The sequence below is a fragment of the Triturus cristatus genome, chromosome 9 (genome assembly GCF_964204655.1).
Source record: "Triturus cristatus chromosome 9, aTriCri1.1, whole genome shotgun sequence".
NCBI classification, from domain to species: domain Eukaryota; kingdom Metazoa; phylum Chordata; class Amphibia; order Caudata; family Salamandridae; genus Triturus; species Triturus cristatus.
In genome coordinates, this window is record NC_140592.1 from 1,210,882,254 (window position 1) to 1,210,910,027 (window position 27,774).

At 45.6% G+C, this 27,774-nt stretch overlaps 1 protein-coding gene across 3 annotated transcripts in view; it reads left to right on the forward strand.

The window, feature by feature from the left end:
* The window catches only part of TTBK2 (tau tubulin kinase 2), a 536,541-nt gene extending 511,340 nt beyond the window's left edge, over positions 1–25,201 (forward strand). For all 3 annotated transcript variants that reach the window (XM_085627231.1, XM_085627232.1, XM_085627233.1), the window contains one exon: positions 21,659–25,201. In XM_085627231.1, the coding sequence (XP_085483357.1) occupies positions 21,659–22,136 (478 nt within the window). In that variant the 3' untranslated portion in view covers positions 22,137–25,201. The remainder of the gene's footprint in view (positions 1–21,658) is intronic.
* Positions 25,202–27,774: the final 2,573 nt, after the last annotated feature.

Here is a 27,774-nt window from a genome sequence, read left to right on the forward strand (position 1 = left end):
AGATTAGGCTTCTGTAGTCACGTTTAATATCGGTCATTTCTAAAACTTCGACGCCCTCCAGCCTCTCAGTAGCCAATAAGAGACTGTTCAGGGACTAGTGATATGGGACCTGGGATGTCTTCAAGGTAAATTGACATCATTGGATAGGGGCCCTTAATTACAGATGTGGGTCACTATATTGCATGCGATATATCACATGGTAATAATGTTTCCATTATGTCAACCTATTGTAAGGTAAGGATAGATGGAGTTAGGAACAGTAAATATATTACCTTCCATTCTAGTAGTAGGTCGATGTAGTAGATGCTAGGTTATTGTATGGTGATATTAATCATATTGATATAGTGTCATACAGACTAATTTGCTTTATATACTAAAGGCGTATAAGCCCTTTAAACCACTGGCCATCAGTGAGACCCAGCTGATCACCATGAAAGTTTTGTGTTTTGGTACTTCCTTGAAAGTCGGTGACCTACTCCCTTTTTCTTGTCCTGAGCCCTACGGTGTCTTTTATAAGGATAAATGTGTCGTTTCCTCTAACCCCGTATCCCACTCAAATGTCCTCTCAGATTTTCAGGACAACCAGGTTTCGGTTTTTCCTTTATTGTTCTCCGATTCATCCTCTGATACGCCGAGGACTCCTTGTGCTCTGGATGTTAAACTTTGCCTTAAATTCAACCAGAGCAGGAGTAAGAGCATTAGAATATCCAGCAGGCGGTTTGTCTTCTGGGTATCACTCCTCCAGAATATTAATTATTCATTTGATGATCTCCTTAATTTCAGAATGACAGCATCAATATCTTTTCAGCACCACATATCCTTGGATGCCATCTGTGTCCTTTGGGACATTGATATCCTGTTACTAGATAAACATGCATAATGTGCATGTCATGGTGATTCAGTGTCTAAATCCTGACTTTAAGGTGAAATCTGAAGGATAAAAACTAGATTAGTATTCATTGTGTAGAAGCCCCAGAGAATGGTGGGAATGACTGTACGCAACCTACTAGTTCAAGTTAATCATTCAAACTTTCCGGCTTAGGGGAATCAAACCTTACTACCTAAAACACTTCGCACATCATCTTTGGTCACAGTTGTGTCTATAATGAATGCGTGATGTCTTAATGACACAGCCTGCGCAAAATGGGATTACTCACACCTCTTTTCTCACCTTGTTTTGGACTGTAGAGTAAGGCATATTTTATTTCTCTTTTTCGTTGTAAATAGTTGTACTTGATCAACATGATATACATCATGCATATATGAAAAACGAATTAAAATATTCTAGTTGACCAAGAACTTGTTGTCTATATGATTTTGCATCACTACAATATGTAACATGTAAACAATACACTTTTTTGGAAAACCTCGTAAGATGGAGAGCAGTCCAAACTGAGGCAATGAAATGCAGGTGGATATTGGGAAGGACCGAGGGCCAGGCATTGCATCCAAAGAATATTTGTCTGTATAAGCAGGCTTCCACAACACTTGCACAGAGCAGAGGGCTACCCAAAAACTGAGTAATACATTTTGTTGACTAAACGGCACAATGTAACTGTGAGTGTAACATATTTTGCTTACTGTGATATTGCACCACACTAGACAAATTGCTTTTCTGCTTTTGCACTGTTCATCTTCTGCGTAGATATCAGATTAAGCCTTGCTTTGCTTTGCTGTGTTTCACATGCTGCCATGCATTCAGAAATGTATTGCTCCCCTCTACAGTTTTGCCATATGTTTGTTGTTTGATAACATACCATGTTTTGATGTTTCCATTTCACTGCATAGATTGGAGTTCTTGGAAAAAGAGAAGAACAAATTGAGATTTCATGTAAAAATTGACCTTTGCAAAATGTGTATATGTGAAATAACCATACCACTTCAGCAAGTTGGATCATTAGTGACAAAGAGGCAATGTTTCTAGTGGATATATTTTCCAGCATATTCCTCATCTTATGAATCATCCTTCCAGGCTTTAGACTGGTCTGGAAAAGCGTTTCCACAGCAATCTCTCTCAGGCCGCGACTCTGCCTCCTAACAGGATGTCACTGGAGTATGTTAGGGCGCTAATGGGTGCGTTGGCATCAGTTCCTGTTTTTCCTCACCCCATCGACGTGGGTCCAGAGCGCTCTCTCTCACGCTCTTTGTGCGTTACCAATAAATTTCCTCAACATTTCAGCAGTAATGAGGTCAGTCCCCTGCAGAAGAATCAGGATTCAAGCTTTGTTGCATATGCCACAAAAAGATGTCCCTTCTAGAACCATACAACATCTGCGTAATATGAGTCGGATTGGAGCACAACACTCCAGCCAGCAAATTCTTGTGCCTCCATGCACCCATAGGCCATCAGGGAGTTGGAGGCCAAGCTATTTTTGGTAAATGTCTGCAGATAGATGCCCAACAAAATTCCTTCGCCCACAGCTAAGTCACCTGCCAGGGAATGGTTTCCAAAGAGATCTTTGCATACAGAGCACAAATAAAGACCCATAGGAAAAAGCGTTGTTCATGCTTGCTCCCAGCACCGTTCAGACTTGGTGCTGATCCCTGACACCAAACGCTCCCTCGTCGTCAAATAAGATCCAGACTGTCACAAACATTAGATTGGAGTTTTGGGACCATTGGATGACCCTGCGCAGGTCAAGGCCTGGCAGCTGGGTATGCTGGATTTATTCAAGACGGCTGCTATAGCCTCTGGACGGCCACCCAAGGGGAACTATATTGCTGCACGCATGGGGGCTCTGATCTCCATGCACTGCCTCTAGGGGCGGGGACAGTGATGAAGAAGTTGAATCCTCTCAAGTGTATGTCCTTTTCTGGCTGGGGCCTTCTACATTGCAGCACAGACCCCATACATAGAGCTGACTATGACGCCACTCTTGAAGCCTTTGACGTCTGATACAATTATTCATGTGGCAGGAGAGAAGGTTAAGACAAATGCCAATGATTCACCCAGTTGGAGGAGTAGGTCGGCTCAGAGTCTGATGCCCTCGTAGTAGCGCCTTATAAGGACTATGACTGAGCAAAGGATGAAGATCTAGTATAATACTGATGTGTGCTTGCGTCTGGCCGTATAAAATGCGAGGGGCCTGACACTTCACTAGAAGGGGACATTCCATACCCCTCTGCCGTGCTTCAGTGGAAGTTTACTAAGTTAAAACTATTGTATGAAAAGCGCATTTTGACTGAGATCTTGCAACCCTCCTCAGTGGCAGAGCCTTTGCTTCCATTCAATGAGACTCTCTTGGTCAAGGCTGCATGGGAAAAACTCTTTTTGCGCCCAGCAGTCCACAGGCGGATAGGCAGATGCTATAGGACGGCTACTCTGGATGACTCCTACTTTTTGTCCTCTTGCCTGTCACCATAAGTTCTGGTTATCTAAACGTCTGTCTCGAAGTGAAACTGATTGCCTTCCCTGTTGCACCTCCCGGTAGTCGAAGAAACTGAACTCTATAGGCCGAAAAGTAATTGCTTCTATCAGCTTCGCCTGCCATACGGCTAATTTTCCTGCCTCATGGGCCAATATGTTTATGCCTTGTGGAAACTGGTGAAACTGTCAGTGATCAGTTTGCCATACCACATTAAAAAGCCATTTACAGACTTGGTCAGTGACGGTTTGGATGCGTCTAAACAGATATTGAAGTGCAGCCTAAGCTCTGCGGACTGCTGCTGTCTCTGCCATCCTCTGCCATGCCTGCTGCCTCAAAATATCTGACTCCATTCCGTCCCATCAAATCATCCTCTTCTGCTGCAGGGGAGTTTATTCCATTCTTCCACAAATTGGGAGGTGATCATAACCAACAGCTGGGTCATCCAGAAAATCTGCACCCTGACCTTCATGTCCCTCTTTCTGGACTGGCCCACCAGGAGGTGCTCTCTAGCACATGGCTCAGTTTCGAAGTCCTTACCCTTGCTCAAGGAGGCCAGAGAGATGATGCCTCTGGAGGAAAGGGGCACGTGATTCTTTGCCCCTTACTTAGTGCTCCCTAAACAGGATGAAGGTCTTAGACCTGCCCTGGATCTTCTCCTTTTGAACCTGTTGTTCAGGAGAACAAGTTCAAGATGCTGTCCTTTTGCCATGTCTTACTGGCCCTGAATGCAAAAGTCTGGTTGGCATCCATGGACTTTCAGGTCACCTATTTACATCTTCCAGTTACCCCCTCACTGAAATCTGAGCATACGGTGGGATCCCAGCACCAACAGTTCACTATTCTACAGTTTTGTCTGATGACCGACTGCTCCACGCTGCTTTTTGAAAAGTTTGTTGGTGGTTGTGGTTGTAGCTGCTTCTCTGCAATGGTCCGGAGACCAATTATTGCCATACTTGGATGACTGGTTAGTGAAAGTGGAAACCCTTTTAGAAGACAATGACTCGCCTTCTCAAATTAGGTTTTAGCATCAACACCCCAAAGTCCCACCTCTCATATCCATACAGAGGCTGATCTTCATAGGGGACCGTACTAGACGGGACCTGCATGAAGGTCTTCCCCCAACCCCCCTCCCCCCCCCAACCCTCCTAAGAGGACCGCAGGTATTCAGGAGATAATCTGAGGTTTCTTTTTTACTTTATGTATTAGGTTTTTTTGATAAGAAAATAACACAGAAGAAAATATAAATAGATATAAATGCACAGTGATCAGCATGTACATTTCTGGAAATAAGTCGCGTTAATGAACATAGAAATTAAATAAATGACACCAGTGAGAAGAGAGTATAAAGCAAGGAAAGAAAAAAAGACATGAGGCGTCGCAGGAAGAAGAGCAAGCTGCAAGCCTGTGACTCCAGCCGCAAGGACATATGTGATAGCGACTCTGGTGCTGTAAACAATAGTGACATTATGAAGCACAGGAGTATGTTTGCAGACACATGTAACGTGATGAGGTGAAACTCAACCATGTCTGGGCCCCTCCCTCTCGATCGGAAAGAGCAATACTTGGTTCCACAGTGGTTGCCATATGTTTTGAGGTCTGGAAGTGGATGGTTGTAATGTAGCATAAGTGTCATTAGTGGTGTTGCAGTACATCAAATCCCAGATCCACCCCTTCACTGTTGGGACTGATGTGCTGCCCCAATGCAAGGACACCTGATGTTTAGCCAATAAGAGTGCAATAACTGCATAGCATCAAATTCCCGCAGGCAGTGGTTTAACATAGCCTAATTCTTGGGTCGGATTGAGTTCACACTCAATAATCTGTGATAGAATGAGGAAAACCTCATGCGAGTATCAGAGCGCAGTTCCATGCCTGATGTGAGAAATCTATTCAAAAGACAATGTGATGTGGAGGAACAGATATCCAAAGCATGCACAATAGGGTACATTTAATTACTCCGTAATTAAATGTACCCTATTGTGCATGCTTTGGATATCTGTTCCTCCACATCACATTGTCTTTTGAATATGTTTATAGTCCAGAAAGTGGAGGATGATTTGGGCAAACCTCTTATATATATGATGAGATGTGAGAAATTGGCATGTTCCGTAGCGCATCTTGGATAGCAGTGTGAATTAGTGGGATCAATTTTGGACAGGAGATGAGGAGTAGTGTATGCGTGTGCAGGTATTTAAAGTGTAGTAATTTATGCCGATGATTATTGGATACTAAACAGCTCTGTTCGAAGAAGTAGTACCATGTCATGTCTGGTAGTGGTCTCCCCAAGTCTCTCTCCCATGCCATTCGAGCCCCCCTCCCACGGCAGGTTTCAGCAAGAGAGACGTGATGTAATCGAGAGGTCAAATGGGCATTATCTGTGGTCATAATGACCATGGAAAGTGGTGGAAAGTCGAAAAGGCTGCGACTGAAAGGCCGGGAGATAGTACAAATGGTGTTATATAGTCGATATAGAATTAATCTGTCCATATAAGATGCGTTATGCCCTTCCGTCAGTGAGGTGACATAGCGTAGCACGGAATCCGCCAAGAGGTCGCCCAGTCTGTGGAGTTGCCCGCTTAGTAAGTACCTCTGTAGTCATCGGAAGCCAGGGATTATCAGGGAGAGGAATGTGTGGAGAGTAGAAGAGATCAAAACCTAGTTATTGTTGGAGTCTGGTCCAGGCCCAGTGTGTAGTAGGAGCATCTGTTTCTCTGAAGGAGTCCTAGGTAGGCCGCTTGGCATAATAGTGGAAAGAGGATATGGGCAGGCATTAGTCCACTCTGGTTTTAGAAACTGTAGGCGTGAATCAGGGTGAAACCAGTAGTATGCAAAATGTGCCTGTGCTACTTGATAGTAGCGATGAAAGTCGGGGGTCCCAAACCCCCACGTGCGTAGGGCATAGTTAATGTTTGCCAGCGAATTCTTAGTTGTCAACCGGCCCACACCAGATACGTGAGCATACTACGCAAGGTGTCAAAAACGCCATTTGTCAGAACTATAGGTACATTAAGAAATAAATATAAAAATGGGGTAGCACCACCATTTTGATGATGGCAATTCTACCAGCGACGGACAATGGGAGTTTAATCCACTGACCGATTCGAGATGACAGCCTATCGATTGCGGTGAAGTAGTTGAGCAGTATGACCTCAGAGCTATTTTGATGGAGATAATTACCTAGGTATTTAAGGGGCTCTGTACACCACTTTAAGGGAAACTCAAGGGGACAGGAGACCGTGGCATCAGTCAGAGGGTAAACTTCAGATTTACTCCAGTCGATAGTAAGACCAGCTGAGCATCCTGAAGCAAACGACCTCGCGAAGAAGTGGGGGAAGGTTGGTCTCTAACGAACAGCATAACCTCATCAGCGTACAGGGAAGCTAAATGGGAGCTGCGGTGAAAGTAGTTCCAGCGTCAGGTGGAGCTCCTGAAAGTGCCATACAAGGTAATCCATGACAATGATGAATAATAGGGGAGATAGAGGGCACCCCTGTCTAGTACCCGGGATAGCTCAAACTGGTCGGTTAAGGTGCCATTCACTTTTAGTTGGGCCAGTATAAAGTAGGCGAACAAGCTCACGAAATCACTTGGGCACCCGAGCTTCCGTAGTGTAGCATGCAGAAAGGGCCATTCAGGCAAATCAAACGCCTTTTCGGCATCAAGTGAAACCACTGCATCAGGGAGAGCAGGAGTCATCTGATTGAGGATACTGAATAAAGTTTAAAGGTTAACCGACGTGGAACGGTTCACTACAAACCCTGATTGTAATGGGGAGATTATCTTATCCATTAGAAGGGAAAGGACTTTAGCTAGAATTTTGTTGTCATTGTTTAACAGCAACAGGAGTCTGTATGAGGTACAGTTGTCTGGGGGTTTGCCAGGTTTGAGTAATAGGGTGATCACTGCCTCGCGCATTGTGGGGGGAGGCTTCCTTACATTAAGGATTCTGCATAGATTTCCAAGAGGTGGGGGATCAATAATATTTTGTAAGTCTTATAAAAATCCTCAGTAAAACCGTCAAGACCCAGAACACGTGTGTCGTTCAAGTCACCGATGGCTTGCGAAATCTCATCACAAGAGAAAGACGAGGAACTGTTGCTGTCCCCCTTCTAGCCAGACCATGGCCACTTCTGCCAAGCAATCTGACAGTGCTTCCTCGGTAGCAACGCCACGCGATGTATATAGATGAGTATAGTAAGTGAGGAAAGCAGTAGAGATGTCTTCACTGTGCGTGAAGGAGGAACCGTCATTAAAACGGAGGTGCGTGATAAAGGAAGCCTGATATAGGGGATGGAGCAGTCTGGCCAGCGTGCGGCCATGTCTCACACTCTCACCATAAACCTGTGCTTGCGCACATTTGCCCACATAGGTCACCTCACGAGTCGCAAGGTCTCGGAACTCTTGCATTAGTGTTGTGCGCCGATGTAATGACGAAGGGGGGTCATCAGTTTGGGTCTGTCTTCCAAGATCCTTCAATGCCCATTCAAGGGTTGCTAGTTCTCTACATATGGAACGAAGCACCCCTGAGTGTTTGGCAATGCACACCCCTCTGATGTATGCTTTGAAAGCATCCCATAGTATGGAATATTGTTGTACTGTTGAAAATATTCAGCAGTTGCGCCCCAGACCTCCACTCAGAAAACCTCATCAAGTAACGCATTTGTTGGGCGCATCCACGTTAGGGGCGTAGATATTAACCTTTAAAAGGGACATGGTGGCAAATGTGCCAGAAATAATAAATTGCGGCCCTCTGGGTCTGCGATTATCTCCTGCACCTTCAAAAGGGCCGCCTCTGAACTAGGATGCAGACTCTGGAATATGTGCTATAGTTAGAAATGATGCGACTGTCCCCCCCAGTTAGAAGCATAACGGTTGAGGGCGTTAGGAGCACAGTGAGTTAATTGTAGAAAAGCTATCTGGTCAGGTAACACAACGCCTGTCGTCCCTTCCGGGGGTTGGTCACACCCTGTGCGTTCCAAGTCGTGCACCTCAGTGTTGGTATCACAGGTTCCCTAGTGTGTGAACTAGGGAGATAAGGAGTGGGAATACCGGTGCGTGATTAACAGATAGCGCACTGTATATAATATTATCAGTCCCCTGTGAGAAGAAAAGAGCAGAAGTACTAGATCAAAACATAGCAACATCCAAACTCCCCACCCACATCGGATAGCTAACAATCCGCATCCGGTGAATCCCGTCAAAATCCCAAACAATCAGAAGGGAGAACAATCTGTTGGAGAGATTTTGTGGGGTTTGCAACTCTCAAAGGAGAACTCCTATTGACTATAAACTTGGCATAGGAGAAGATAGCCTTATCTGGAAAGTGGGTAGAGTTGATAGATAGAGTGCCGGTACAGCAGAGTCCATGATTGTATATCCAAATCCATGAATGACCAGTCAACTACGGACGCGTGCCGGTGTTCGTATGGAGAAAAAAGACGGAGTATCACAAGCCCGTTGGATAATGGGCAGGGGAGGAAACCGATTCCTCCCCACCCAGTGACCCAGGTCTAACATGGTGCTGCTTGCAGAAGTGAGCAGCCTCAGCAGGAGAGTTGAAGATGTGAGATTTGCTATTGATCTGGATTCGCAGTTGCGCCGGGTACAACATGGCGTAGCGCATGTTAGCCTTCTGGAGTGTACGCTTAATGTTAGTGAATTTATGGCGTGCCTCTTGCACAATTGGAGTACAGTCAGGAAAAAAGGAGTCATACCCTGGTATTGTAGTTGCTCCTTGTTGCGGGTGAGTCACACAACAGTGTCTCGATCGTGATAATAGAGAAGCCTGGCTATGATCAAACGAGATGGTGTGTCAGGTGCTGGTCATGGGCCGAGGGTTCTGTGAGCTCTTTCAACCGCAAACGTGGACGAAAATGCCTCTCTGCCAAACAGTTCCTCAAGTAGATGTTCCATGTAGCTGTTCATGCTGTTCATGTGGCCGATGTTGGTGTATTCTGCTATTCTGGTAATGTGGCTGGAGTTTCTGCGCCACTGCCTTTGGCTTTAGCTTTAGCAGCTACTGTCTTTTTTTTCTTCAATACATTTAGTGGTCGTAGGGCCAGCATCTTCGAGGTCGGAGACCTGTTGTTCAGCAGCTATGATGCGCGTCTCATTTTGGTCAAGCCGCTCATGCACACTCTCCAGCCAGGTATTGAGCATGTCAATGCGTGAGTCTACCGATTTGAAACCAGCTCTCAATTCACCATGCCCTCCAATGCCAGAATGTCCGTCCCAGATGATCCAGAGGCCGTCCCCTGAGAGCCCTCATCACCCCCATGTCAGGGTGTTTTGGTGGCTTCGAAGGAGTGTGTGTGCTGCCGGGGAACGTTACGCCCCATTGGAGGTAGGCAGCCAGGCCCTTGTAGCAGTGGTAAGCAAGAAAGGAGCCGAGGACGCCAGGTAGGCAGATCGGGTGTGCATATCAGGACGTCGTCGCAACCAGAGGTTAGTATTCAGTAGGCAGTCCGCCAAGTTCAGGTACTGTCTCGTAGCACACCCAGAGGTGCTGCAATAGAAAGGAGAGGTGCCCAGAAATAGCAAAGTGCCAAAGATCACATGCCTTGTAGGGTCATTTAGGACATGCTAGGTAGGAGCACACATAAAGCGGAAAAGCCCTCCAGGTCTATCAAAGCCGTAAGCGGTGTAACTTCGCAGTTAATGGCTCCAGTAGCCGCACTGGGCACCCATCTGCGTGATGGGGAGCGAAACCGCGGCTGCACCACAGAGTATGTGCGTTTATGACATTAGAGGCATCCAAGCGGTCAACTCCACACAGCTTTGATCGCCGCTAAGTCAGCATCGCAGATATGCCCGTCCTGGATTTAGCAACAGGCAAGGAACTGGGAGGTATCAGGCTAGTGTTGGGTTAATTGACTCACTACTGCAGCCCAGAATCCAACATGGTGTGTTGACTAGCTGCCCGTCATTTCCAGCAGTGAGGGCACATCTCCGAACCTTGCTCGATGAGGCCCTGAAGCAAGTCCCGGTCTTGATTATAGGGCAGCTGCCAGGTGCGATTGCGGGCCCCACCCACAGGCTCGCCTGGCGGGCCTCCGAAGACCGCATCAGGTCGTGATCGCAGCCGATCGCAATGTCGTTTGTCAGGCGGAAGCGGGTCAGGTCATCGTCCCGGGGGATATCGGTGCACCACTCCCCACAGTGACAGCGCCCGTATGGATCTAGGAGCCGAGGAAGGCTATATGGATCAGCGTGATCTCCAGAGCTTCAGGCTCGAGTTGCTATCTTGGTCCTCGGCCATGCCACAGCTCCCCTGTTTCTGACAAAAACTATGATCCTAGTGCTGTAGGCCTTGTATCTGCTTAGCCTCATGGCCTCCTACATCCTTTTAGTGCCACATGCCAGATGGTGGATGAGGGCCCTTCAGCATTGCCTGAGGGAAACTGTGGCTTTTGCATCAAAGAAACATCAGCTGAGGTGCATATCTTTCAGTCTATCCAAATCTGCAGTGGTGGATGGACCAATCCCCCCAAACCTTTTGATGGGTCGTGCATTCAACCCGCCACTGTTGTGGTCCCTGATGCCTCCTCACTGGGTTAGGATCCCCAGTTAGACATGATGGCATGTGGCCTTTGGTCCTTGTGTGAGCAGCACCTGCCATCTTGGCAATGAAAGCATTTTTTCCTTCTGTCTCAGGGAGCAACATTAAGATTCTGTTTGACAACAGCACTACTATCCATGATATCAATGAACAGGGCTATGCTGGGTTGTGGACTTTTGTTAGGTGTGAATCACCTGTGGTAGTAGGCGTCAAGATTCAGACTCTTATCAATCTGAGAGCCAATGCTCCGTCGTCTCTCAGTGGAGGACCACTTTTAGGAGGTGATGTAGAAGTGACAGATGTGATCTTCTCCAGATTATATTTCCATTTATGGATCTGCTCACCATGGCCCAGAACAGGAAGTGGCCTCATGTTCTGCCATACACTTCACTCTGAGGGGTTCCCTTGAGGATGCCTGTGGATTCAACTGGTCTTGATCCCTGCTGTACACGTTTCTGCGATTTCCACTTTTGTCAAAAGTCCTGCAGAAGGCACTGGAGAGTACAGCACAGCTGATCCTTATTGGGCCTGATTTGTCACTGTGGATATGGTGCGCCAATCATTTTTCACTGTGCATTCGGCTCACAAAGGAACTGCTTGCTCAGCAGTATGGTCTGATAATCCATAACAAAGCATAAAAGCTGCAGCTACAGGTGTGGAGATTGAGCCATACCTGTTAAGTCGTGTTGTCTTCCAGATGAAGTTGTTGACATCATCTTGGCAGCCAGGAATCCTGTTACCGACTCCATCTGCACAGGCTGTTGTAACAAGTTAATTCAGTGGTGCGAGTCAGAAGGCCTGGGCCTCTTTAAAACGTACCTTCTCAATTTCTTGCAATTTCATGTTGTCCTTAACACAAGGGGGGGTCAGGCAGTGGTTACAGTCTAGGGATGTCTGGCTGTCCTGTCTGCATTTATGTGTCTTCCTGGCCAATCTTCCCAGTTTAGATTGCCACTAGTAATGCTTTTTGTGAAAGGTTTATTTCTTCTACCTCAGTGGTATCTGAATCTTGTATTTACTTTTTTGTTGGCAATGACTCGAGCCAAAACACGGCTGCTTGCATATTCTATCTCAGGAAACAGTTTTGATTCTTGCAATAACTTCATAACAAATTCAGGCCCCTCTCAGCTAGACTTCCTTTCACAGGTTTTGTACCAAGATAAGTTAGTCCTCTCCTGCCCATCTTTCTGCCTTAAGGTGTTGTGCCATACTACATCTACTGTATTCAACAGAACAGAGTGTATGATTAACTGTGTGCTGGTTTTGGCAGAGCCAGGAAGGGCACGGTGGTGGCCAAACACACTATTCCAGGTCGGATCATCCTCTGCATCAAAATATACTATGTTTCACACTATTTCAGGTTGCGTCATCCTCTATATCAAAATATACAATGCTTCACACTATTTCATGTTGGGTGATTCTCTGTATCAAAATATACTGTGCATTAGCAAAAAAAGATCCTTGATAGGGCATTTGTACTTACTCCACTGGAGCCATGGCTTACTGCCTCATATCTCAGAGACTCACTGATGGGTTCTATGCGCGACAACTTTGGTTAACCATTATTACTCTGTCCCACCTCCCTGGGAGGTATTACTTTGAGACTCATTAATGAGGTGAGGAATCTGCAGGATCATGTATCCATAAGAAGGATATTTTACTTATCTTCAGTAACAATATCTCTGGTAGATACATAATCATCCAGCAGATTCTTCACCACCCCTTCTTCATCTACCCTGATGACCCAGTGCAGTGACTAGTAAGATTCAAAGGTATGCAGACATGTTATGTGCTGTATTTTTCACTGGCTCTGCTCTCTCGGTTCCTCTCTGCATGACTTGATGTGGCATGGAAAAAGGTTTGGAACAGATATCACAGAAGCGGTTGCCACCTAATATACTCTGGCATTTTCCTGTTCAGAGGCGGAGTTACGACTGATGCTACATTGCGCTGCCGGACAGCACTATAGAGTTATTGCTGGCGAAAACATTTCCAGATCATTCTAAAGCTTGGAAGGATTGTTCATAAGGTGAGGAATCTACAGGATGATAATGTATCTGCCAGAACCACAATTACCACAGGTAAGTAATGTTTCTACTATTTAATTGCATGCTTTTCCAAACTTAATTCTCCCATTATGCAGCTTCCCAAAATTCATAGGTGGTGAGTAATTCCACATAACCCGCATGTACTAAAACACTTCTTACTATAAAATAACATTTTTTTAAATCTTTTTTAATCCGATCAAAAAGAATAGGAGAGGACTTTGATGCTTTAAGTTTAGAGTTTAACATTACATGGAAATAGAATGATAAATTGTCCTTGACTAGCGAAATATAACATTTGACCATTCACAGAAGAAAGTCTCATGTTTTAGATGCAGTCTTCCAAATGGTGCTAATTCTACAACCTTCCTGACTATACAGTAAAAACAACAAATTATGGCAAGAGGCTCTCTGGCCCACTTGTCTGAGTTCTTCACCCCTCTCCATCTCCTAGGGAGTATGGACGAAGATTTATCAGTTATGTCCCAGATTACTGTAATTCATTTAATCAGTCTGAGTTCAGACTGTGCACCTTCTAGGGAAGGTTCTACAATTTCTCTACAAACCTGTATCAGCCTAGTTGCTCACCAAAATTCATTATTTTACCACATCTACTTGCGTGTTCCACTATTTAATTTTCAGCACATATAAAATATCTGAAAGAAACACGTAGTGATAGATTTCTTACCTTCGAATTACCCCCAGGCGTCAGACTGGATCCGGAAAGTTTTCGTCAGCAGTACTCCAACGTGTCGGTAAGTGTCGTCGTGCAGCTCCCCGTGCATCGTTGGCGACGTCTGCACTGGTATGATGTCGCTGGAGCTACTTAGACGCGTCCACGCATGCTGACGTCAGTTCTTTCTTCTGCGCCAGCAAGTGCAGATCCGGGAAGAGCAAGTACCCCCTCTCATTTTTTGACTGAGTTTTTTCGCAGCCTTTTGTCTCAATTTCTTTGAGTCGATTGACTCCTGGTGTCGTAGGGATGCCCTGCTTCAAGAACTGTGGGGACTGTCCCCGCATGATGTCGGTGACGGACCCACACCGCGTCTCTCTACTGCCTTTGGCACGACCACGACTCCAAGTTGTGCCTCGACTGACCTGCCATGGCACTGAAAACTTTGCGGGAGCAGTCCCGAAAGTTGCTGGAAGTCCGGCAGTCGGCCCCGTGCCGCTCAAGATCCCTGTCCCGTGGGAGGTCGAGGGACCGGTCGTGGAGCCGTCACCATCGTTCTTCTGGATCTAAGTCTTCGCACTCGGGTCAGGTAAGTCTGAGCATTCCAAAAAGAAGTCAAAGAAGCATCGTCGCTCCTCGACTTCCCCTCGCCCAACGCGGCTGAGGGTGCGGATGGTGCCACCCCCGCGGCTCCGGCGGAGCCTGCGATGTCGTCACCGGCCTACCGACCCTTTCCGGGTCCGTCGGCGACGCCTGCTCAGGTGCAAGAGTTTCTTGCTGCCATGGCCCGACTCTTTGGGCCGTCTGGCCCCCCCGGTGCGCCTGCTGGGCCCGACTGGAGGTCCTGTCCTTCCATCGCCGGCGGCTCCGGTGGCGCAGGACCTCCAGGGATCCGGGATCGGACCCTGGTCGATGCCGGTTGACCTCGTAACACCTCCACTGCTGTCGACCCCACCGGCACCACCTCCGACATGGCCCGCTCCTCGGAACAACGTCGTCCCCAGTTTCATCCCTGACCCGGACACGGTGCCGAATCGACGCCTTCCGATGCCGATGGGGCCATTTTTCCCCTATGTCTGTCCTCCTTATCTTCAGCCTGTTTCACAGACTTCGGAGGAAGAGGAGGACTGGGAGGGGTCTGAGGACCCTCTCACGCAACAGTGTGATTATGATCCGGACTGGGCAGAGGATTTTGGGGGAGGCCAGTGGTCTTGACACCTCACCTGACCTTGGCATGCTGTCTCCTCCTACCGTGGCTACGGAGGAGGGAGCCAGTTACGCAGTGGTAGTATGTAGGGCAGCCGAGGCCCTCCACCTCGAACTTCCTACGGTGGCGTCGGGACTAACCTCCTGACAGAAGTGCTTCAGCCGACAGCAACCTCTTCGGAGTCCTTGCTGCCTTTTAATGACACACTTTCTTACGTCTTTTTGGGCACTTGGTCCAGGCTCAACGCAGGGGCTCCTGTGGACAGGAACGTGACCTGCCACCATCGCCCGACTCCTGGTGACCCCCTCTTTCTCTCCCAACACCCCACTCCCGAGAGCTTGGTTGTCCAAGCCTCTGCTTCCCAGAGCGCGTTCCCTTCCGCACCTCCGGATAGGGAATCCAAGAAGCTGGAACAGCTTGGCAAGAAGCTGTTTATATCTGCCAGCTTAGGGCTGCTGTCGGTAAACACCACATGCCTCTTGGGCCGTTATTCCCACTCTCTGTGGGATACGGTTGCGCAGGTGCTGCCCAACTGTCCGGAGAAGGCACGGACAGTACTCTCTCAGGCTAAAGCAGCTGGCAGAGACACAGCAAAGTTCACCATTCGTTGTGGGCTTGATACCGCCGACTCGCTGGGCAGGGTGATTTCCACGATTGTGGCGCTTCGGCGCCACACCTGGCTGAGAACTGGCTTCTTAGGGGATGTCCAGAACACCTTGATGGACATGCCTTTGATGGCATTCGCCTTTTCGCAATAAGGCAGATAGTGCGTTGGAGCGCTTTAGGGACTCACAGGCTACGGCCAAGTGCTTGGGCCTGTCGGCCACTCGCCCTCCTCCGCCTTCTGTATTTCGCTCCTTTCTTGGCCACGAAGGGGTGCCCCAACACGTTTGTTCCAGAGCCACATGCCTACGCAGCAACATTCTCATCGCAGCTGCGGACGTGGGAACCATTGAGGTGGTTCTGGGTGCCAGCGGGCGGGTCAGTCCACCTCCACCCCGCAGCATCCACTGCAAAGCCTTCCTAGTCCGACTTTTCAGGCCCATCAAACGCCAGTGGGCGGCAGAATTCGCCATCATCTCCCCCACTGGCGCAACATCATTTCGGACAAGTGAGTGCTGCAACTTGTCCGAAGGGGCTACTCCCTCCCCTTTGAGACTTCCCCTCCAGCCATGCCACCTCAATACCACCGCATGTCGGGTGACCATCTTGCACTTCTTCGGCAGGAAGTCACGGCCCTCTTGGCCAAGGGGGCCATCAAGCGCATTCCTGGGCCAGAAGTAGGTTGTGGTTGTTATTCCCACTACTTTCTGGTCCCCAAGAAGGACAAGGGTCTGCGTCCTATCGTAGACCTTCGGAACGTCAATCGCTTCCTCCGGAAGGAGAAGTTCAAGATGCTCACACTTGTTCAGGTCTTGTCTGCCCTCGACCCTGGAGACTGGATGGTAGCGTTGAACTTGCAGGACGCATATTTCCACATCCCCGTCCTGCCAGCCGACCGGCATTACCTGCGGTTCACGGTAGGCCACGAGCACTTTCAGTTCACCGTGCTCCCTTTTGACCTTACCAGCGCCCCTCAGGTGTTCACGAAAGTGATGGCGGTGGTCGCAGCTCATCTGCGCAGATCGGGGATCCCAGTCTTCCCGTACCTCGATGACTGGTTGTTGAAGGTGGGCTCGCCCCAGGCAGTCGTCTCCCACCTCCAGACTAAGGCCGACCTCCTGCATTTGCTGGGGTTCTCCATCAACGTGCCAAAGTCGCACCTGATTCCCTCTCAGAAGCTCCTCTTTATCGGAGCGGTTCTGGATTCGGCGCAGTTTCGGGTTTATCCTGCCGAGCAGCGAGTCCGGGATATTCAGGCTATGATTCCGATCTTTCAGCCTTTATCTCGAGTTTCGGTCAGGATGACCCTCCGGCTCCTGGGCCTGATGGCCTCCTGCATCCTGTTGGTGAATCATGCCAGATGGCATATGCGGGCTCTGCAGTGGGACCTGAAGTTCCAGTGGGCCCAGCATCAGGGCAACCTGTCCGATCACGTCCAGATCTTGGAGGGCACTGCACAACAATTGCAGTGGTGGCTCACGAATCGCGATTGGGTCAATGGCAGTTCCCTCTCCCTTCCCCACCCGGAACACACAGTGGTGACGGACGCATCCCTTCTGGGATGGGGCGGCAACATGGGAGAGGCCGAGATCAGAGGACTCTGGTCTCCGGCGAGTCCCGGCTCCGTATCAACCTTCTGGAGCTTCAGGCGATCCGACTTGCACTGAAAGCATTCCTTCCTTCTGTCAAGGGGAGAGTAGTGCAGGCGTTCACGGACCACACCACCGCCATGTGGTACTGCAACAAACAGGGCGTGGTGGGGTCGTGGACCCTATGTTAGGAGGCTCCCTGTCTCTGGAACATCAGGGCATTTTCCTGGTGGTTTAACACCTGGCAGGTTCTCTGAACGCCAGGGCGGACAAACACAGCCGCAGGTGCATGATGGATCACGAATGCCTTCTGAATTCGGACGTGGAGCAAGGTCTCTTTCAGCAGTGGGGAGGGCCTTGGTTAGATCTATTCGACACCGAAGAGAACGCACAATGTCATCAGTTCTGCGCGTTGGAATTTCCAAGGCGGCACTCGCTAGGCGACACTTTCCGTCACGAGTGGAGTTGCGGTCTACTATACGCCTTTCCACCTATACCACTTCTACCCAGAGTGCTGAAGAAGATCAAGCGCGACCGGGCCCAAGTCATTCTTGTGGCTCCGGACTGGGCTCGAAGAGTATGGTATCCCGAGCTACTCAGCATGGGTATCGATCCCCCGATCTGACTGCCTATTCGGGAGGATCTTCTGTCACAGCAACAGGGGATAGTCTTACACCCGAAACTGTCCAGCCTCCACCTCCCTACGTGGAGATGAGCGCCGGCAGTTGACGTCTTTTGACCTGCCTCCCGAAGTTTGTGATGTAATCTTGGCAGCCAGGCATCCCCCCACTAAGACGGTATACACCTGCAGGTGGAATAAGTTTGAGGCATGGTCCTTCTATTCCTTCCTTCTTTGGCCCAGCAGGGCTATGCTCTGGGCACTATCAAGGGCTATCTCTCGGCCATTTCAGCCTTTTTACGGCTTCCAGATCAGCCTTCCCACGTGGGCGCATCTAAGTAGCTCCAGCGACGTCATCCCAACGCCAACGACGCACGCGGAGCCGCACAACGACGCCTACTGACGTGCAGGGGTACTGCTGACGAAAACTTTCCAGATCCAGTCTGACTCCTGGGGGTAATTCTGAGGTAAGGAATATATCACTACTAATGTTTCTTACAGATATATTGTTACCAAAGGTAAGTAACTTGTTCTTCACGGTCAGAGGAGCAGTTGGGTTGAGAAAATGCAATCATGTAACACAGACCATGCTTGCTCTCCACTGGTGTCCAGTGAAACTAAGAATAGCTTTCAAAGTTTCCTGCCTTACGCGTAACGATTTCTACCGGCCAGATGATTCCTGCCTTGAGAAAAGATTTTCTAAATATTTCTCAATGAGTCTTATAGCCTGTGTCCTTCTGTTATGTGTATGTCCCTCATATAAAACATAACCAGTATGGGTGGCAGATGACCCGTGTAGGCATGGTCGGTCTAGGAATCAAAAGCAGCCGTGCAGAAAAAGTTCAAATCAGCCACTACTAAATTGTTCAAACTAGCCCACATTCCCTTCCAGGCTGTTTCTTTCCAATCTCTTTGTCCGTACTGCCATAAACCCAGGTAGCTGGAGACCGAGGCTTTGGACATCGACCTTCCCAAAAAAATAAAACTGCATTCAATAGATCCCCCAGAGGTAATGCAGAGAGAATAACTAACCAATCCGGCCTCCTATCTAGGGCCTAAACTGTGGATCTTTCTTCCTACTTTCCTGCTCCAAATCGAGAACCATATCGTCTTTTGTAAAGCCCTATTGACTTATATATTCTGCTAATCACTGTGCCCGGTGCTCAGTCGTGGCTCTGCAGCAGCCCTCTTCAGTGCCAAAAAGCTTCTTAGAGTGAATGTTTGTGCTCTAGAAACAATTAAAATTAAAATGGAATGGAATGGAATGGGTAACCTGAGGAGATCCCATTGCTGGAGAAAGTAACATTTACTTGTAACAATAGTTCTCCATTGATGGTATCATCCCCAGATAATATGTGACCCTTTCTACCTCTTATCGCTTGGGCCTTGGTGGTACCACAGAGGTAAATTACAAACAAACTGAACATGCTCTTTCTTGGTAGGCATCTGTACTCTGAAATGTAAAGTGACTGAGTCTTATTTTTCTGATGACTCCTAAATGTGAGTTTTCCCTTTCATTCTTTGAGTTGATTAAAATAAAATTAGGGTTAAAAATGTTTTTAATAAAAAAGCTTCCTGGGACCAGTCTCGCTACAGGGATTTGCTCAACATATATGAATTAACACCTGACAGGAGAACTATTGTAGTAGGTAACATTCCCTTTTGTATCAGTTTCTTTATTCACTTTATTGAGCTGTCCCGTACACAGTATAAATACACAATCACGCAACAGCAGTACATTAGTCAGTGCTCTTTCAAATATATAATGGGCAATTGAATGTTATATGTCTCTCATTTCCATAAATCATTTAATCTAAACTGATTTTCTTTGGAATGCAGTTGGTTCATAGAATATTTTGAATAAACTGATATCTAAACTGATTTTCTTTGAAATGCAGTTGGTTTATAGAATATGTTGAATAAACTGATTAATATACAGCTCATCATATCCTCACATTCACTCCCCCGCCCACCCATTGGGTGATGTTACTGCCAACTGATCTATTGCAGTAGTTTCTTTTGTAAGTGAGTTTACAGTAAAACACTTCTTCGATTGTGAATAGATGATGAATTGTTCAGCACTTTAGACAACATGAACATTGTACACGTGAGAAGCTGAGAATCTTCTTAGCGAAGGATCCCACTGTTTATGTGGTGGCCCGATAGTCTGGGGAAACATTCTTTCAGGCTGCCCAAATTCATCAAAGGAACCTCACAATTGTATTGTTGTATGGTTTTTGGCGCTCAGTTATTCTCCCATCAGCCTTTTACTTCCTTGGCTGAAAAAATGCATGTCTTTATCAGTCAGTCGTATGGTTTTTGTTAAAGAGTGGGGGTCAAAACCCAGTTTCTGTGTATGGTGTTGATTTTTCAGGTGTAGTTAAGCTCTGGAGCATTATTGTACCCTTCGTATTGTTCATCTGATAGATATTAACAAATAACAGTTGGGTTCTCAGAGTCAAGGTAAAGAACTCTTACAAGTGGAACTTCAAGCTTGAGCATCCCAGCAAAGACTAGTCGGATGGCAGATGCCAAGTAGCATCTGCACTGTTCTCAGATGAGGAGAGGTTTGAACTCTCTGCTGCCGCTTTAAGTTAAAATACCCCTTCTTACCTTTGCCCTTGATAACCATGGTGGTCAGGAAGGTCAGTGACAGCCTTTCCCAGGTGATCCTGAAAGCTGTTGACTATGACCAGATGTTCTCTGTCTAGTATGTTATTATTTTCTTCCAGTATTAATAAGCAGACTTTTGTGTTCGTAGATACCATTTTTGGTTGTAGGAACTTCTAAAACGGTATGATTTAAAGAGATGAACTTTCATATGATTGTCTATAATAGGTTAGGGTAGAATTTCCTACTAGAAAATCTTAGGTGGAAAAGAAAAAAATGGTTCCAACCTACATCGTCGATTTGTATGAAACATCTGACTGTTTTACACATGAACCTTGATACCTCTTCCAGATTACCCATCTTCTAACGCATAATCTTCTCAGACTTCACACATAGCTCTATCCTCAGCAAAATCCCCGAAGAATCTTGTCACGTTATGTCTGTTCTCTTGAGCTTCCCTCAGCATTTTGCTACTTATCTGATGCACGTTTCACCTGCAAGTTCAGTGCGAGAAGCATATCATCGCCACAAGAATTTACGATCAAATTATTTGAATATGCAAATTTCTAAGGAGTTAGCAACCCACAGCTGTAGTAAAAAACAGCTTTCCATATTCTCTCCTTTTTCAGGCTTCTTTTACACACCAGATTGCCATTTATGTGTATTGCGATCCTGCAGGTAGCCCTCCTTTTAACTGTATCTTCATTTGCTTGTGTCTCTGGTTCACCACAGTATCTAGGCTTGTGTCTTACTATTATCAATCTGTGTTTCATCTCTTCTTGGATCTCCATAACAGTTTCGTCATGGACCACAGAATGAATAGTTAATGATGTGTGATGAAGACTTACACTGTCGTTGCACTCCTTTTTTTTTTCTGTGTTCTGGTTTGGTCACCTCTAGATATTATAAGATGACCGCACTTGTTTGTTTTCTTGCCTTCTTAGTATTAACCGCTTAGTATACAGATGCCCTTATAGACTGATTGAGATGATAGACATAGCATGCACTATTACCAATAGTTAATATTAAAGGCAGCATTAACATAAAATACTTTTTTTGTATGTTGTGTATTGCTTTTGAAAGGGAATATAGATTTTTATTGCATGAGAGCGCTCACAATATGTTGATTTCAACATCTTATAGGTTATTTTTAGTGTTACGCTCATGATCAGTTTCTGTCACATAAGAGTAGGACAATGTTGGCTAAATACGCATTCATTGTTAAACTGAAATAATTTTTTTGACATCAAATTCTAGTAGGAGATTGTAGGACTACATTTAATTAATTAAAACAATATATGTCTTGCCTAAATGCATCTATATGAATGTTGTTATTGGCTCCATTGTATCTGTATGGGAAAATTGACTATGTTTTCTTTTCTTAAGGTTACGTAGATACAAAGTTCTGGGAAGTGGCAATTCGGACTCAGATCTTTTCTCTCGCCTTGCTCAAATCCTTCAGAATGGATCTCAAAAGACTAGGAGCTCTTCCCAGTCAAAAAGTCCAGGATCTCACAGCCCCAAAACACCACCCAAAAGTCCAGTTATCCCGCGACGCAGCCCCAGTGCCTCTCCAAGAAGCAATTCCCTGCCACGCACTGCCAGCTCATCTCCATCGCGGGCTGGGCGGCCTCATCATGACCAGAGGAGTTCGTCCCCTCATCTTGGACGGAGCAAATCACCTCCCAGCTTCTCTGGATCATCTTCCTCTAGACGGTCCTGTCAACAGGAGCACTATTGCAGCAAACAGAACAAAAATGGCTTGAAGGGGACTGGCAGCCCTCACCATTCAACAAGTAGTAAAGCTACACGTGGGAAGTCCTCCTTAAGGGAGACTAAAGTGTCGAGTAAACTCAGCAGATAGTAGCCAGGCACTGATTCATATACCATGGGGCGTTCAAGCCACCTACCCTGAAGCATGTTGTGTCTTTATACTGTATTCCTGGAAAAAAATCAGTGTTGGTCTTCACAATCAAAAGAAACTACGCTTACACTAACCTTTTGTTTTTTTTAAAACTTGTAAACCAGTGGCCAAGAATTGCCTAAAAGAAAGCAGCAAGCAGATCACTACAGTTTTGTACAAGAGTATATAGCGTGGTGATTCTCCAAAAGTACAAATAATGCACAATATTTTCATCCCAATAATAATTTTACAGAATTCAGTTGCTTGTTGGTATGTTAATGCTGGCCACTTATTGAAGGCCGCTGTAAAGAAAGGAAACCAGGACATGAGTATTTTTTTTTTGTTGCAAACCACTCACTGCCTCAGAAGTTGTCCTTTTGATGACTAGAAAATTGTTGGCTATGAGAAGTGGTGTGATTCTTGGAAGAATTTATGTTTTCTTCCTATGTGGTTAAGGTTCTCTTATTACTCTTCGGAGCTTTTTGTACGTGAGACCCCCCCACTTGGACAGACACACCCCTTTATATGTTATTATACCGAGTAAGTATTTGTATCATAATTAAGAATATTTATAGTTCCTTGCTGCACACCCAAAGTACATAAACCTAATTGCAGTTCTAATTCCCCTTACTTTTGCATCCAATAGACCTTAAAGAAGTGTAATAGTGATTATGACCTTTGCTGTCTGAGTTGCATTCTTTGCACAACATGTTGTGTTTCAGTGGTGGTCTCTGATACAAAGGATAGTAGATAGGGAGAGTGTGTGTTTTAACATGTGGGTGTCAGTGTGAGATCTTTGAGGGCAGTTGGTCCAGTCCTGGTTTTTCTGTTTGAGAATGTATTCAGCTCGTAAAGGTGGTGTTTATGCTTTCTTGGCTCATCTTTGGCAAACTACCCTCTGTGGTCTTCCTTCAATCTCTGCTGTTCAGTTCACTCCGCATGTGCACCCTATAACTCGCTGTGGTTGTTAGGGCTGCTCCATTCTGTTAAATGCCTTTAGGGCAGAAGAGAGCTACGCAGCAGGTAAAATAACAATTGATAAACAGCCTGGCCCTCTATTTGGTTATTTATAGTTGTACAATTTACATTTTGAGGTGGCCTCAGTCCCGGAAATGCCATAAAAATATAGAGATGACCGGCATGATTTGGCATTAAGGCACTAACTGGAATTTAGCATTATCCAGATGTGTGAATGGCTGGTTTGACTAACTACTATAAAAACAGTAGCAGGCTGTTTAAAAAAAATAAAATCTGGCCCCACACCCACTGCCAACAGTGTCTATTAAGAGAAGGGATAGTCCATCTCATTTTATGATAATGCCAGTACAGAAGGAAAAAACAGTGCACCTCTGAAAAAGGCACCATGTCTTACCTACATTCCAGTTGGCTGTAAAGTACTGCCACCTGTGGGAAATGTTGCACGTATATTTACCTGTGTGGTCAAGAGCAGGGCCAGTAGACATATCGCTAACATCAGACCCATGAATTGAATCCATCTCCCACGCCTCCAAGAAGGCTGGGCCGGTGAGAACATTTGATCTGCTTGCTGCAGTCAGTTGCCTCTCTGGCCTGTGTTGCCTGTGCGTTTTGTTAAGTTTTTCTGTTTGCTGCCAAAGCAGTTCCTTTGGGTTTCAAAGGACACGCCCCGCACCCCTTCGACCCATGGAAACACGAGGAATTGGCCCATAGCTGTACCTGTTCCCTCAGTCACTCTGAGCTACCCATTAGCGTGAATACTACGTCCCATATGCAAAGGTGAATTGTTGTCTTTTGTTGAATCTGGGCTACTCAAGCTCTACAGAAGGATGCAAACAGGCACCCTTGTTAACTGATCATTCAGAAACTGTAGCATTGGAAACTTATCTTCCTCTGTATTATATTGTAAAATAGGTGCTATCCAATAAATGCATGTGATGGTAAATTATAAAGTATAAATATTTATAAATATATATATACATATGCATATATGAATTCACATACGGTTACTCATTCAGCATTGAATTTATGGATTGAGGACTATGGAATTACTTCTGTTGTGTGCCTGAAATACTCTTGGCCTTGCATCTACAGTTCCTTCAAGTATTTTCCTGGCATGTCAACCGAACTGTCCATCCGTCATGCCTCATGAGAAGATGGAACTGTCTTCAGCGGTGTCGATCGACCAGATGAAGGGCTGGTCATTTCTCATCAAGCCAGCTTTTTATTTATAGTATCTTATTTTTGTATGGACCTTTTTAATTTAATAATATTTATTGTGTTTTCTTTTTTGTGGCAAGTTGAAATCTGGTCAAAGGGAACAGCCTTTAAAAAATAAAGCTTGCACCTTTGATCGCGATTGTTCTAGTGTTGTCAAAATCCGATTGTGACTTGAAAAGCTGTATCCGTTTTCATGAATGTTGCTGAGCAGACCCAGAAACCAAACAAATTGACTATGAGTTTTATGGTTTTTTTTATTCATTGTTGTCTTCTTGCCCCTTTCTTACTCCCTACAGGAGTATCCTGCTGCAAATGAGTGGCCAGTGCCACTGTGAAGTCCCTTGATTGTGCTACCCACTGTTGGTATACCATCACAGTTCTGTCTTCAGTAGTTTATTTTCTACATCGAAGGACAGATATTTTGCAGTATTTTAATTTTTTTTGCCCAATTCGAAGATTTGAAGGCCTTTCTTAAGTTTTCATGGGCCTTAGTTTTTCAATAGCTGAAAAAAATAACTTTATTTTACGCATGAGCATTTACTTGTGCCATTATTGTAATCTGTATTCCCTTTCCACCCCCTTGTCTAATGTTCAAAATGATGAAAACACCGGCAGCCACATTAATGTGATTCCAGTAAGCCCCCCATCTGGCCCCTGCTTCTTTTTACAAAGTTAGGTCCTCCAGCTACTGTGTGGTTGGGCGTGCGAATGGCACGCGCGAATGCGTGTTTACATTTGGGCACTCGCTTTATGCAGATGCAAGGAGTGCCATCAATTCAGGTACCTACTTTGTTTTTGAAAATGTGTACTAATAAAGAAAAGGAAAATTGGCTGTGGTTATGGATTTTTCATTATATGACTGATGAGTTCCTTTAAGTGCTCAATGGTTACATTTCTGGTGTAGTTGCATTACTTCACTGCAATACATGCAACACATGTTTGTGTTGTACACTATAAGCTAAAATCCAAGGCAGGTCACACATGCCACCTGGGATTGCAAAGACTGACAAAAATATACAGAGATCGAAGGGTTGAATTCAAAGTTTTCCTTCTTAGAACCTCTTATCCTTTGATATTGTGGCAGGTGATGACAGTAAATTCCTGTAAGCCATCCTGCGGTGTGCACCTTTGAGATACATGCAGGACTGTTGGGCACTCTTAACGGTATGTGGGCATAGGTCTTGTTTTTAAACCTGCCTGCCTCCAAGGGGGGTGGAGCAGATTAGACATTAGGCATTAGAAACATTACTTCAAAATGAGCAATTGAGAGTTAAATTTCCATTCGTTGAAAGCACCTAATATTACCTGTCAGAACTCTATAGCACATATTCCTATTCAGAGTAGTCATGCAAAATGGGCCACATTAGATACGCTAGATTCAAGCATAATAATAAGTCACACAGTAGAAATATTATTTTAATTCTGCCCGCCCCTTTGGGTAGAGCTCGACCTCTTGTCTGAAATAAACATTCATTTATGTTCAAATATGCCCAGGGACCTGTTGTGAAGTTGGTACACTCATAAATCCATAAGGCGTAGTCCTCTTGAAAACTATGTTTTATTCTCAACCATTTTGAGGCCTTCACAGGTTCAATGATTCCTTCATTCTCAAGTCTTTTCAACTCCTCCTGCACAGCACCATGAAGACTCCGGCACATTCCTACCCTTACACACAACTGGTGTAGCACCATCCTGGCCCAATTGTTTTTACATAGTTTAGAAATACCTTTTTCCACTTGGACCATATCAAAGGCGGGTTACCAGGAGAAGAAAGAAAGAAAGGAGGAGGCGAAATATGTTGTATAGTGACACACTAAATAGCAGTTGTAACTGTAATAGTGTCTAAACGTACAAATAATTGAACCACACCGGTATTAGAAGGGATACCTGAATCCTGTAAGATAAAACAAAAGAGAGAAAAGCACAAAAAGAGGAAAGGCTAGATAGCAGGGAGAAATAAGTAAGAGTAAAAAATAGAGAAAGATAAGAAAGAAACAGTATTAAATTTAAGTGAAAATCAATAATGTTTTATTTTTTTCCTTAAAGGACCCTGTGCATTGAAGATACTTGCAGTCCTTTTTTGATTTCCACGAAGGGAAAAGTAGTTGTAGTTCAAGTCTCCTTTCAATTTCTGTGATGTGTAAACCAGTCCTTCCACGCTTTCAACAGTAGGCTGGAGTAGCTTGGAGGCAGTCTTGCCGATGTGGAAGGAGAATCCGGTGGAAAACGTGCCAGTGATAAGTGAAGAAGTGAACCAGGAGGCAGCCAAAACCAGAATACAGGTAAGTCCGTAAATGAGCACAGTTATGCTAGTGGATCAGTGACTCGGCCGCATCGTCAGAAACCCGTGAAGGGAAATGCGAGTCTCAGCTGTCATGAGCTGGCGAGAGGTTCGAGCACACTGGCAATAGAAGATGCGAGCAAAGAGAGGCTCGAGCCAACCGATGTTGAGATCTAGTGTGGTGCTCGAGACTCGAGGAAAATCTCGAGTGAGAGTCTTGAGCGCAATTGAAGTACACGCCCGTAACGTCACCAATCATAGAAGAAATAAAAATATATCAATCACCCAAAAAGGTTAAAATAAAATTTCCCACGGTGAGCAGAGGAGGACAAAGCAGTAAACATGGCAATCAACAGAGCAGAGTTCTCGCCAAAACACGTAGGTCACAAGGTTAGCCAGAACTTGAAAATGTCAATGATGTACTCACAAACCAGCAATCAAGTGTTGAAGATTCTTCTGGAACACATGGATAAAAAGAGCCAATCGTCGCCAATGTGAAGTTGGTACACTCATAAATCCATAAGGCATAGTACTCATGAAAACTCAGTTTTATTCTCAATGAAGAAACTCCAGCCACAAACAAATGGTAAACTGGGACAAGGGTACATCTATGACGAGAAAGAGATACCGCATATAACACCTGTGTTCTCAGATACTGATCCTTGGACAGACATATTAAATAGTATCCATTTAAGATACCTCCTGCTTATATTGTGTATATTGCCTGATCTCTAAGAGAACTCCGGACTACTCTTCAATCAAGTAATTTGATATTTTACTACTTGAGAATATCAGAAGAAAATAATATTTACTTTCCCGCTATTTTCTGCATTAAATGCCTAAAGTGTGAAATTTGTTATGTCAAGTCGGCATGACCATTTCAGCCACTGGCAGAGCACCACAGTGATATCTTTTATACAGAAGAAACTTGGGTGAGGGTTCATGTATTCGGCAAGGAATTCCATATCTAGGGTTAGGCATGTAGATTACATTGAGAGACCACTTGCTGTCATACCCCTGGACTCTTGTGATACGATAAAGCTGATTTCCTCATTGAGTAATTTGCGAATTACTGAAAAATTTATTTTTTACAAAATGGTAATCCGTATTGATTTTCATTGC